The 12,037-nt window shown below is 36.9% G+C and overlaps 2 protein-coding genes across 10 annotated transcripts in view; one reads left to right on the top strand and one right to left on the bottom strand.

Moving 5' to 3' along the window:
- Positions 1 to 117: 117 nt before the first annotated feature.
- LOC111868898 (COMM domain-containing protein 3) lies at positions 118 to 1,882 on the bottom strand. The gene is made up of 3 exons (XM_023859985.1): positions 1,627 to 1,882; positions 1,136 to 1,410; positions 118 to 361 (listed from the first exon to the last, which is right to left on the bottom strand). The coding sequence occupies exons 1-3, from the start codon at positions 1,754 to 1,756 to the stop codon at positions 134 to 136; spliced, it is 633 nt and encodes a 210-aa protein (XP_023715753.1). The 5' UTR covers positions 1,757 to 1,882; the 3' UTR covers positions 118 to 133.
- Positions 1,883 to 2,021: 139 nt separating this feature from the next.
- LOC111868896 (bestrophin-1) overlaps positions 2,022 to 12,037 on the top strand; it is a 48,387-nt gene continuing 38,371 nt past the window's right edge. For 2 of the 9 annotated variants that reach the window (XM_023859979.2, XM_023859980.2), the window contains exon 1: positions 2,022 to 2,534. Coding sequence is in view for 3 of the 9 variants with exons in the window: in XM_033753228.1 (XP_033609119.1) it covers positions 9,858 to 10,036 (179 nt within the window). In the remaining 6 variants the exon portion in view is untranslated. Of the gene's footprint in view, positions 2,732 to 8,425; positions 9,082 to 9,132; positions 10,037 to 12,037 lie in introns of those variants that run through there. The other 7 variants (XM_023859978.2, XM_033753229.1, XM_033753228.1 and 4 more) reach the window with 6 other exon arrangements.

Genomic DNA, 12,037 nt, shown 5'->3' with positions numbered 1-12,037 from the left:
TTCCTGAATCTTGAAAACCATATCGTGTGCCTTATGGAACAATTTTCTCAAGTCAAGCATTGTGTAAACCAGGGAGCATTTGTATTGGAAACTTCAGAACTGAAATTGCAGCAAAAGTGTGTCTTATGCTTTTTTATTTAGCAAGGTTAGTATAACATCTCTGACTCAAGTCACATGTATTAGCAATTCTTTCAACATGTCGAACTGCATCACGTAGTTTCCATACAAGATCTTGCAGTTCCTCTTGTGTACACAGAAACTTAAATCTGCTGACAGAAGTACCACTTCCACACCCTTGACATGATTCAGTATGGAACTGGATCAGGTAGAGGAAGTCTCCAACTTGTTCCAAATTGCTAGCCTGTGAGAACAAACACATTTAAAAAATCTTTCTGCCTTTCAAACAGATTTTCTTCAAATATATGGCTCAGGTGGGTATGGCAAACTGTAAGAAAATAAATAAGATCTAACAGTTTGTGATGATGATACATTAGAACAAATATTATGTTTTTGGACATTATCTATCATCCTGTCTTTACCTAAAAACACTGTCCTGTTTATTTGTCAAAACAGTGTTTCAGAAACTGGATTCTGTCTCCATCTTCAGGTAAAACCTATTCAATTGGGCCCAACTGATAAGAGCTCCCGCAGATGGCTTGTGCTGTTTGGCTTGTATACCCCATCTTGGTGCTGCCACATGTGTCTGGAGATGGGGACTAGCTCTATCTATTGGGCCCAACTGAGTAGGTTTTACCTGAAGACAGAGATAGAATCCAGTCCCTGAAATGTTGTTTTGAAAAATAAACAGGACCGTATTTTTAGATAAAGACAGGATGATGGATAATGTCCAAAAACATAATATTTGTTTGAATAGATTATAATCCTTCAACAAGTATAATATGCTGACCATGCAACTGCTCAATGCACTTGAAGATTATAGTTACAATATTGAACACTACAGGCATACAAGCTGAGCTAATCTAATAATCTTATTTTTGTTGATGATTATTGACCTAAAGCACAGGGAAGAACATTTGTGAATTGTTAGGAATTTGAAATGAGAGGGGAAATTCTACTCTGTACCAGCACCTCCATATTTCAATTTTTTCAATGGTAATTTTGAATTCTGGCTTACCTTAATGCAATAGTCAAGTGTCCAGCTTGCATCTATGATGTGTGGTGGATGAGTTCCAATGTGACTGAGTGCTGCTTGCAACCTTGTTTTGTACTGTCTGTATATTCCTATCAATTTATCATTTCTTTGTGCACCAAAGTTATAATCTTGAAGTAATATGATGGACAATGCATCTGGATATATATCATGCCTCGCAGCTTCTATCAAAACAGACAGGAGGGCAGCATAGGATTCTTTAATTGCATCACCTTTGAAGTTGCACAGCTGGGTGAGATCTGGAATATGTAATTGCAACTAGTCACCACAACGAGATTTGTTGTTCTCACAGCGGTGAGCACGATGGGATGTGGGATCATGTAATCCGGTAGGCCTTCCCATCGTTTATGAGGTACATACTACTACCATCTTCTGTAAAGGATTTTACTCTTCTGTCCTGAAGTATAGCTGTTGTAAATTTTCTAAACATCCTGCCGGGAGGTAATAATACTTACTTGGCAGTTTTTGGCTGTCTGTAATTACGCTTACTCCCGCTTCTAACAGTTTCGAGAAACAGTCTTCTGTTACGACACCAGGATTCCCAAGTTGCTTTAAACCTGCTGCAATGTGTGCAGATATGTCCATTTCAAAACAGTTCTGACATTTACAGAATATACGGACACCACAACAAGAACCATCTACCAACTAGTCTCGTCCTGCACCAGAGCTCCCCAGAACCCCCAGAGGCCCCAGAGCGTCCACAGCCAGAGTATGTGCCATGCCGATGTGGAAAGGAGCTAACTTTCGTAGTTATGTACGTATTAAAATTTTCGTTGAGGCGATGATTTCTCTCTCTCTCTCTCTCTCTGTTACTTTTCCGAAGGCTGCCATTTTGCGTCACACAGTTGGCGAGCATGTGTTTGGCTTCGCGTTGAACGTGTTGAAAGTGTTGAAGATGTTTAATGTAGAAGGCTATATCACCGGCTGACGTCATTGAACGTCATTGAAGGTGTTGACGGTGTTGACCGTGTTGACCATCTCTCAACAGAGGACTGCGTCGTACGGGTCGTACGTTTAATGACAAACGAATGTTCCGTGTATGAATAGATACGGAAGTGATGGAGGTGGAAGAAATGATATGTTGTAGGGAGTTTGGCGAAAGCAATGCATATGGTATTGTTACAGGTTGTCAGATTTCATGTTTTAGTTTTATTTCCTTCCGTGCGCTGTCAAGTTATAACGAATGTGAACTGTGGCAGTGTGCGACCTTCCCGAGGTTCCCGAGAGTAAAATTAAAGTCCGTTAGATATTCGAGTAAATGTGACGAATCGTGTCCCCATATTCTGTGGGCATTGTACGATATTCCATTGCTGAACCGCGTGTGTTAGGAGCAATGGTAGTGCTGTGCCGGAATTTGAGTGAGGTACGTTAATGATTACAAATAAAAGTAATACCTGAACTATGAAAACAATGAATATCGCATGTATTGTTTGTACCCAGTATATTGTAATTGATACATACATGTTACGCAGATAGACATGAGAAAGGACAAAATACATATTACAGATAATTAAAGACTTGAACAGATATTAGAAAGAGACAGTTTACTGCTTGTGATCGGTATGTATTAAATAATAGAAGCGAAGTATGTGTACTTTAATTGCGTATTATGTTTCCAGACGTTCCAGGCTTGCTGGCTTGCAGATGAAGTTATACTGATTTATTTGTTTTCCCTAAATCCGAATGTTTCCAACAAATATATACTTGTAAAATACATATGTATCATTACCAAGGAAGGTGCATTATCTATATTATGTTATTTCCTGTTTTGTAGTTCTTTTAGCTTCATATACCCTTCTGTGTGCGTGTGTCATGAAACACAGCCCTGTGTGCTTGCTTAATTTTCCTTGGCACTTTATTCCAGTTTCCTGTCTTTTAAAATCTATTTTTAACAGTCAGTGTCTCGCTATTTATATCTTGACTCTGTTTTCTTTACACTTTGGTTGCTTTTATTTGTACATAATGTCGTGATAGATCCTGGGCCACAGTTCCTATTTGGGCACATAGCCAAATTCCAGTATTTTGAACTCTCATACACTTCCCCCTTTTCTGTGTGCTTTTTTTGTAATAGGTAATTTATATCTGTCATGTAACTTCCTTTTGACATAATTTTGTAAGGTACTTTAATCTTGAGAGTTCTTTGTACCTTGCTTCAAATTTATTCATATTATATATTCTAGCTTTAAATTATCTTATTACTTATTTTGCATCATACTGGTTTTTATTATAAATTTTAAAGCATCAGGCTTTAATAATGAACTTTGAAGGATTTTGTAATGCTGTATGTAAATTAAGATGGATTAACAATTGTTGCATTCAGGAATTTGTTTACATTTTTTGTAAGAATATATAATTTTTTATTTGTGTTATTCTTGCTATTCATGATGCTTTCTATTTTGATATATACATAATTACTGTACCAGCAGTGCCTTTGTATGTAAATATTCTAACAGAGGTGCTTGAGCTGTTGCTATGCCTTCAGATTTCAAGCCCTAACACATGGAGTTTACAGATCAATAATAAATGTATATTCTGTGTATTATGCATTGTTCTTGAGAATTCTGAAAATAAGTGTTAAATATTTTTGGGACGTAATATTGGAAAGACACTGAAAAAGGTGTAGCAGTTTATGCAAATTACATACACTAATATTTTGTAAAAGCTTTGGTGCAAAGTAGTTGTTTGTTGCCTGGAAAATGAGAACTGAAAGATTTACAGTAAACACTCATCCATTGAGGGAGTTAGGTTCCTTGAGAATGGCAAGTTAGCTAAACCAATCTGGGCAAACCTCTATATAATGGGATAAATTGTGACATGTGGGTACAGCCTCATAAGGTTTCCCATTGTTTAAATATGCACATTTTTGTGCATGCGCACGCACACGCACCTGTATCTTGAGAGATGAATCATCCTGTTGTGGTCCTATCCATACTGCTGTAAGTGGTTGAAGACATCACAGTCTGTAGTTTTGATTGCATGCCTGTATACATAAGAAAGGTGAAGTTATCATTGTAACAGGCTGTGGAGGCCCATAGTGTTGTGGGACGTGGAGACTCCCGCATTTTCCAGACAATTGGCTCACAGATGGCGGTGAGGTTGTTAGTCTTACATGCTGGCCACACATTTACCCCTAGGAAGATTCCTGGTACTCATTTCTGCTAGAGGCTGAGTCGACACCAGGGCCATCATAAGGCTGGAAGGATTGGATTAGGTCAATTGAAAAATCCAGTGACCTCATAGGGAATGGAACCCTTGAACTTCCACCTTGTAGTATAGTGCCTAAACCAACTATGGTACCACATGCCCAACCTATAGATATTGCAAGTGTAGTAAGATTTTATATCTTCATAAAGCCTTGATCAATAGCTATCTGGATCGATGCAGTGTTTGTAGGTATAAATATCACTTCAGCCTTACAGTGACTGAATTCAAATGATTCAGGATTATGGCCAGGGGTAAACTGTGTGTATCCAATATGTTCGGCAAATAATTTTGCACATTTGTCTTTTTTGTATACATATAAGCAAATACTGTACGGGTACTCCTTGTTATATGCAAGTTAAAAAAATATTATTTCATTTTGATGCACTCAACTAATATGGCCTGATTATAGTAAATAGTGTTTGCTTTACTGTCAACTAGCTCTTTACTCTTGGATGTATGGGAGAGTTTGGGAGAGGGTTGAATGAAGTGCTTTGTTGTATAGGTGGTGGTGGATCAATGCAAGGGGCAAAGGGGAAATTTGACCAAGCCGCACAACTTCTTCTACACTTCTGTTTTAGTGTGAGAAGCCAGAGACCAGCAAGCGACTAAAGTTGAATGAATTTCTTAAAGAAATCACAGCCAGCAAATCCACCAAATACCCCAAGTGAAATTCTTTCAACATCAGCACCCATAAATGCAAAACTCAATATTGCTAATTTTCTCAAACCAATTTAGAACTTCTCTGCTATCACAGTCATCAGCTTCATCATTGTCTTCAACCATCTCCATATGCAACTCAGTAACTTGTGCACAGATCACCCAATCATCCCGTTAGAAAGCCACCTACCTTGATATTGGCGAGTGGCAGTTTTTATTATTTCCCTATTAATACAAAATCTGTCACCTGAAAACTGTTTATCTATGTTTATAATATATCTTGTTAACATGTTTCTTAATTTTGAGAGGAGGAGGGGGAAGGAAAGGGCAAGAGGGAGAGATGGTGAGGTGTAGAGAGGGAAAAGGAGAGTGATAGAGGAAGAAATGGGGGAGAGAGTTTTGGCGGGTGTGTGTGTGTTTAGACAAGTGATTCTGACATTATTCCATCTCACGTCATATCAAGTTTTATTTAACGAAATTTATTCATGCTGAAATGTGTGTTACTAAAATAAGAAACAGGATGTGCTATACTGCATAAGACAGACAGTTTAGGCAATGGCATGAATATTCTAATATTTTTCGTAGTATATCTCAAGATAATCTCTGTTGATTTTTATTGGGAAATTATGGTAGAGTTATATGATTTTACCCTTTGTGACTTTGTTTTGGAATACAACTATGGCATAAATTGAGGAGTATTTATATTTTAAAGAAAAATAATCAAAGAATTTGTAATGTGTATATTGCACTGTATATTGGTGTAAGTAGGAGTCGGGATAGCTCGTTCAGTATAAAGACAGGCAGGTTTCGATTCCTGGCAGGTGCAAGTCCATATCTTCTCCACAGCATCCAGACTGGCTCTGGTGCCCACCCAGCCTCCTATCTAGTGGGTACTGGGGTGGGGTTAAGCCTTTTTACTGGTATATCACATCATCTTAAAATTACGTAGGGTAGTCAAAAATTATCCGCATTCTTGTTTTTCCAATTTATATACACAAAAGTAGGGGTTGAACAAGTACGTCATTTCTCTACATAGTCTCCTTCCTTTTCGATGCACTTGGTCCATTGGTCGCGCAACCATTTATGCACCACTTCCCGCACTTTCTTGTCTGTAGAAAATCGATGACATGGTAAAGCATCTTTGAGCGGTCCAAAGACATGATAGTCGGAAGGGGCGAGATCTGGGCTGTAGGCAGGCTGTTCCAGCACCTCGAAACCCAAATGGTTAATGGTTTCAATGGTCTGGCCGGCCATGTGTGGGCATGCATTGTCATGCAACAACATCACTTTCTTCAACAATAGGCCTTGGTGTTTGGTGCGAATTGCTGGCTTCAGATTGTTGACCAGCAAATCACTGTATCTTGCACTGTTGACCATACACCCTTTTTCCAGGTAGTCTTCCAGTATAGGCTCTTGTGAGTCTCAAAAAGCGGTTAGCATCATCTTTCCCGCGGACGATTGAGTCTTGAATTTCTCCTCCAAGAAAAACCAGGCGACAGCAGCCAACAGCTTACCTAATCAAATTTATATGTTCTTCAGGTGGCAGAGTTTTTTCTTATTCCTTATCTAATATTCTGCCCTTACAAAAATAAGTAGCTTAGCTGTACAGCCATTACTAGAATGCATGGGAAGCAGTCATTGCTTGGATACAGGGAGAGATAAGTTGGACAAATAATATAAATAGGAAACTAATGTTAGACATGAAGGTTTGAAGGGAATAAAGGACTGGGAAAACTGCTATGAGAGAACTGTGTTAAAATGAAGGAGATGGAGGGAAGAAGGGGGAGAATGATGAGAGGACCAACAAATAAAGGGGATGGGAAAAGAATACATGATAAAGGAGGAGAGGATATGAAAATGTAAAAGGGATAAAGGAAAGCCAGAAAGAAATTATTTCCCCATTATTTTGATACATCATTCGTTAGTAACAACTTGAAGTACTTCTTTATTTATTCTTGAAGGTTTCTGAATGCCCCTTTCAGCCTTACAATGTATGAGACAAAATAGCTATCCAAGCATAATTTACAAAATAAAAATGGGATTCATTTACTAATGTAGGAATGAAAAGATACAGAAGAATTAGCATGTTTGTGTGCTTGATAAAATGTATTAGTCAGAGGTGCACAAAAGTTTTGAGGATGTAAACTTTTGATCTTATTGTGGTGTTTTATTACTTTCTTATCATATCACGATAGGAGATCAGTGTTAAGCAATTTGGGAAGACAAATAATGAACAATATTTTTATTTATGATAAATTTCAGACTAGAATAACATCCAGTAAGTCGTGGTAGCATTATGCTCAGAATATTTTTTGTCTACTTTGGAAAATCTGAAAACTAAGCCACACAAGACTAAAATGTACCATTATTCCATATGGTTGTGAAACTTTGTCCATTTCACTGGCTGAGCAACAGGTATTGAAACTGTTGAACATTCTCGAATGTAGCTGAATAGAGGAAGTATATCAGAGAGATGGAAAACGTTGCAGAGAACTGCATAATTTTGTGCCAAATAATTTGTATGGATCATGTAGTATTTTACAGATAGGTAAATTGCAATGAATGAGATTGCCCAGATATGTAGCATGTGGGTGGGGATATGAGTAATACATACAGAATTGCTGTTAGAGAATCTAATGAGAGTGAGACATAAGAGGAAGGATATTATGCAATTTGATCATATATAAATTGACTGTGAGTAGGTTGAACTTGCTGAAGGATGATTTTTGTGGTGGTGTTGATAAACTTTGAAGTTTCATAATTATAGAAAATTTCTTGAACAATTGAATATAGACTATACTAGGGAAACAGTGGTGTCTGAGAGAAAGGAAGGGTGAGTGATTTGTATTCTTTCAGGCTACTACTTTATTTAATTAAAACTAATATTATTTACACATGTGGTAGTTACTGTAAATAATATTTAAGAATGAAAATCAATCTAAAGAGAAACTGGTTTTTAATAAGAATGGAGATAACTGCGTTATGTCATAGATGTTCATGTAAAACAGCTGTTGCCTGTGTGTGAATCATCTAATGATACTTGTGAAAGATATGACCTGTCAAAATGAAAGGGTAATCTTAAAAAATTTGTTAAGTCCCCCCCCCCGCACACATGTTATTTCTGTGAAGGCCAGTGCATGCAAATAATGGGAAAATGGGATATAATCAATTTTAAACTATGTATGTTATTAGTATGTAAAACTTCCCTGCCCCCCCCCCCACCCCCCACAGAATGAAGATGTTCAGTTAATGCTACATCAGTTGCAGAGAGTGTGTTTGAATATGTTTATCTGGGTAACTCACTCCATGGAGTAGAGCCTTTGAGAAGCTGATAGATGCTCATCTGGTTACAGTGAAGCCTGAAGTTATTTTGTGGCAGTAGTAAATTACAAAAACATGTTTCTGAATAAGGAATATATGTACCATGAAATATATCCTTTTCCTCCTTTCCAGTCTATTTGGAACACAACAGATATTGATGTAATATAGGATGTGTCTATCCAACCTACATTTTTCAGTAATGAATGTCTGCCGGTTATCATTTTGAGGTATAATTTTCTTTCATAACTGATGTTGTATGTGTATCACTGTATTTTTTCTGTATGTTTATTGGCCATACTCTCCATATCTTCAGTTCTGTGCTGTCTGCTATGTTAAGATTGTCCATCTCTGTTGACTGCCAGGTTGTTGTGTGGTTTCCTACTGTCCACTCTTCTATCTCTCTCCCTCTCTATGCCTGCTCTCTTGGTATTTGCTATATTCAGTTTAGTAGCTACAGCCTGAGCCAAATACCAGACTGCTAAGTGTAGTCCTGCAATTTTCTTTGTGTTTCATAGTCATTCTAAGTGTCCATGTCCATATACTGGTGAATATGTGTCATGCTACTGCTGTTTTAGCTTCACAGTCTCCAAAGAATAGTATGCATTGCATATCTTGTTTGACATTTTTCTCTGCAAGCAGTGAGATTTTTGTGTGGTACACAACATGAATGCTGAAGTTGTGATAACGTAAACCTCTGACACTGATCAAATCCATCATTGTTTGAATGTGTATTACATTTATTTAAAGAAAGATAGTGTTGATATAATTTGTGATATTAGTTTCTGTACATCATATGCAAGTGGATCAATATCTGTTAGAACTGCTGTTGTGAAATTCCATACATCTTTCATACCACGGAAACAGATATGCTGTTTTATTGCTGTTCGATTTCACAATAATGTTTCAGTTGTATCACATGAGTTATTTCTTAATTTATTTTGAAGATCTTTATTTTTTCATCTTTGTGTTTTAAGTTTGTAATTTTGGTGGAATAGTACTTGGGGGGGGGGGTCTGTGTAATGTCTGAATTCATCATTTTGATGTTGAAATATTATAGGAACTTATATTGGACACTATCCATAAGAATATGGGTTTGTTCATTGAATCAATGGGTTGGCATAGTGCTATAATGCTGATACAACTTATATTAAATACCTAATTTTAAGACTTTTATCTTGCAAGTTGGAAGTGATGTAGAATCTTGAAAAATGAGATGGCAAGTTGATTTAAAGGTGTGCTACCACTGAGTTTTGGTAATTTATTTTGTAAAGCTTCATGATGACAGGCAGTAGTATGTGATTCATGAGGAACCAACAGTGACAGCTTAATCTTGGAAATGTGCATATATATTATTACTTCAGTAGTGGTCCATATTTGTATACAGTGTCTAAAACATGGAACAAGAAGGCATGATGTTCTGTACACAGTGAGCAAATTTAGGAAAACTGTAGCGTAAGAGAGACTTCACGTACTGCTGGATTGTTTGCTGTCCAGTGATAACACAATGACAGTGAGTTACCAGTATGAAGTGGCATCTTCCACTAGTGGAGGTTTTACTCGTCTCCTCTTTATGTGGAGAGGGAGTCTGTACAAACTCATCTATCGTGAACTTCTCCTTTTTCTGACTGCATTTGGGATACTCAGTGCACTTTACCGACATGCCTTTACTGAAGAACAGAAACGGCAAGTATAGAAATAACATACATTGTTTTATAACAAAATGCAAAATAAACCGTGGAGTCGTGCCCAGATCTGTGTTATGCTTTAAATGCACCATCACTGTGAACATTTTCCATTGTATATGCTTTTCTTGTTAGTTTGCATATTAATATGATTGTACTGGATTTCCTGGTATAGTGGTTAGCATTCATACTACATATTTAGGCCATCCTGAGCAAGGATAGTTTTCCTCATTTTCTCCAGGAAAATGCTGTGCAGGCTGACTGTCTCTTTTTACATCCGTACATGCTATTGATTAACATCCTATCACTTCTCGATAATTCCTTAGAAACACTGTTATAGTGTGGTATTTCGATACTTGCGGAGACAACCACTTGAAACTATAACAATAAATGTTTGTTGAGCTTAAAAGGGGTATCACTGTGTGTTTGTGTACACTCCCCCCCCCAACATTGCTAGGCAGTGGCTTGGAAAACATGTTCGTGGGGTGTTGCTGGACAGTTGCTCAGCAGACGTTCCCACAGCAACAAATACACATGCAACAGTAGAAGAACTGTTGGACACAGTGTTTTCTGTGTGGTCTGTTTTCTATCAAATACCCAATATGTAGTGAGAAAAAAGTAGGCAATTAGTTCTTTCCAATTGTTGTACAACTTGCATAGTCATGAGAGAAAAAATATGGCCATGAGTTCCGCAGGACCCAGAACTAAAAATGACTTTGCTGGTGAGGGCCAGCAGCAATTTACCTCATCTAATCCAACCTGATTAGTTCTTCCCAGAACTTCTTGTTTGAGTTGGTATTCTATTTCGTAAGAGTTTTCTTATGCAACCGGCAGAACCCATTCCCTGTACATACAGACTATAGGAGTTTACTGTGTAATATGTAAATGTTTCTTTTACATTTCCAATGATTGGACCACCTCATACACTTTGGGACTTCACATTAAATCTCCTTAAAATTTTACTTTTAACACATGTTTCCTTGCTAATGGGTGCAACAAGGGCAGATACTTTGTTCATGACTGCAGCCATGGTTTTTTTATGGATTTAGCCATACAAACTTTCTTTTATGCATGTTCTCAAGTCTGTGGGCACCTATTAAATTTGATCAGTTCAGCTGTGTGCATGAAACAGTTCAAGAACTGTTGGACAGATTTTCATCATATTTTATGTTGTGGCATTTTATGAAAAATTGTTAGGCCATTTTGATTTTCATTTAGATCGGACATTTTTAATGATGATGGTACATGAAAGTCTGTCTGTGTTTTGTTCATGTCTCTGTAGATATTTATTGGAGGGAAAATGTTTCAAAGAGAATGAAACACATTGTATGTCCAACACACTTTCTCCACAAGTTTTACAGTTTTAGAAATAACTAGACAAAAGCAATGCTATGAGTAATTTTAGAACTTGTATATTGAGCCACCAATTTTTTGGCCCCTGAGCCTAAGCACATTTAAGAAAAAGACAAAAAGCCTTTATTGGGTGTAGACTCCATTAAAATCAGATATATTTTATTTTTTTAATGTTGTGCTCTGTTACACTACAACTTTGAAATGTATTAAATACTTTTATATAAAATGAATTTTGCTTAATATGTGTAATAACCCTGAACATTGAAGCTTAATGCTGATTATTTATTCATTCAATATTTAATTTAGAATTTTATCAGTTTGAGTATCAACATGTAACAGTGAATAGGTAAAGGTAAAGTTGTACACGTGCTCAACGAATTAAGCACTATGCCATGAAGGCGTATGGGGGTGAGTTGTCAGTTTGATGCAAATTTTATATTTGTTTATTGCAAGGAAAGAGTTCATTACAGTCTCAATTGTTTCATTTAGAATTCCTTATGTCAGATGTATTTGTGAAGTGTACACTGTATACTTTTACAAAGTTGTTTATGAATGCAGGTGTGGCATTTTTTTTTATTTTTTTAGTTTTTCCATAGCAAATTGTTTTTGTTATGACGTAGCAGAACACATTTTTGTGTAAGAAACTCTT

Source organism: Cryptotermes secundus, unplaced genomic scaffold, assembly GCF_002891405.2.
Source record: "Cryptotermes secundus unplaced genomic scaffold, Csec_1.0 scaffold685, whole genome shotgun sequence".
NCBI lineage: Eukaryota > Metazoa > Arthropoda > Insecta > Blattodea > Kalotermitidae > Cryptotermes > Cryptotermes secundus.
This window is presented reverse-complemented; position numbering and strand designations above follow the sequence as displayed.

What these genes read in the sequence shown, in the direction of transcription:
- LOC111868898 (XM_023859985.1), bottom strand. Translation starts at nt 1,756, where the DNA reads ATGGACATATCTGCACACATTGCAGCAGGTTTAAAGCAACTTGGGAAT. An exon ending in AGACAGCCAAAAACTGCCAA is followed by an intron (nt 1,411 to 1,626) that starts GTAAGTATTATT and finishes TACATATTCCAG; the next exon opens with ATCTCACCCAGCTGTGCAAC. An exon ending in CACTTGACTATTGCATTAAG is followed by an intron (nt 362 to 1,135) that starts GTAAGCCAGAAT and finishes TTGTTCTCACAG; the next exon opens with GCTAGCAATTTGGAACAAGT.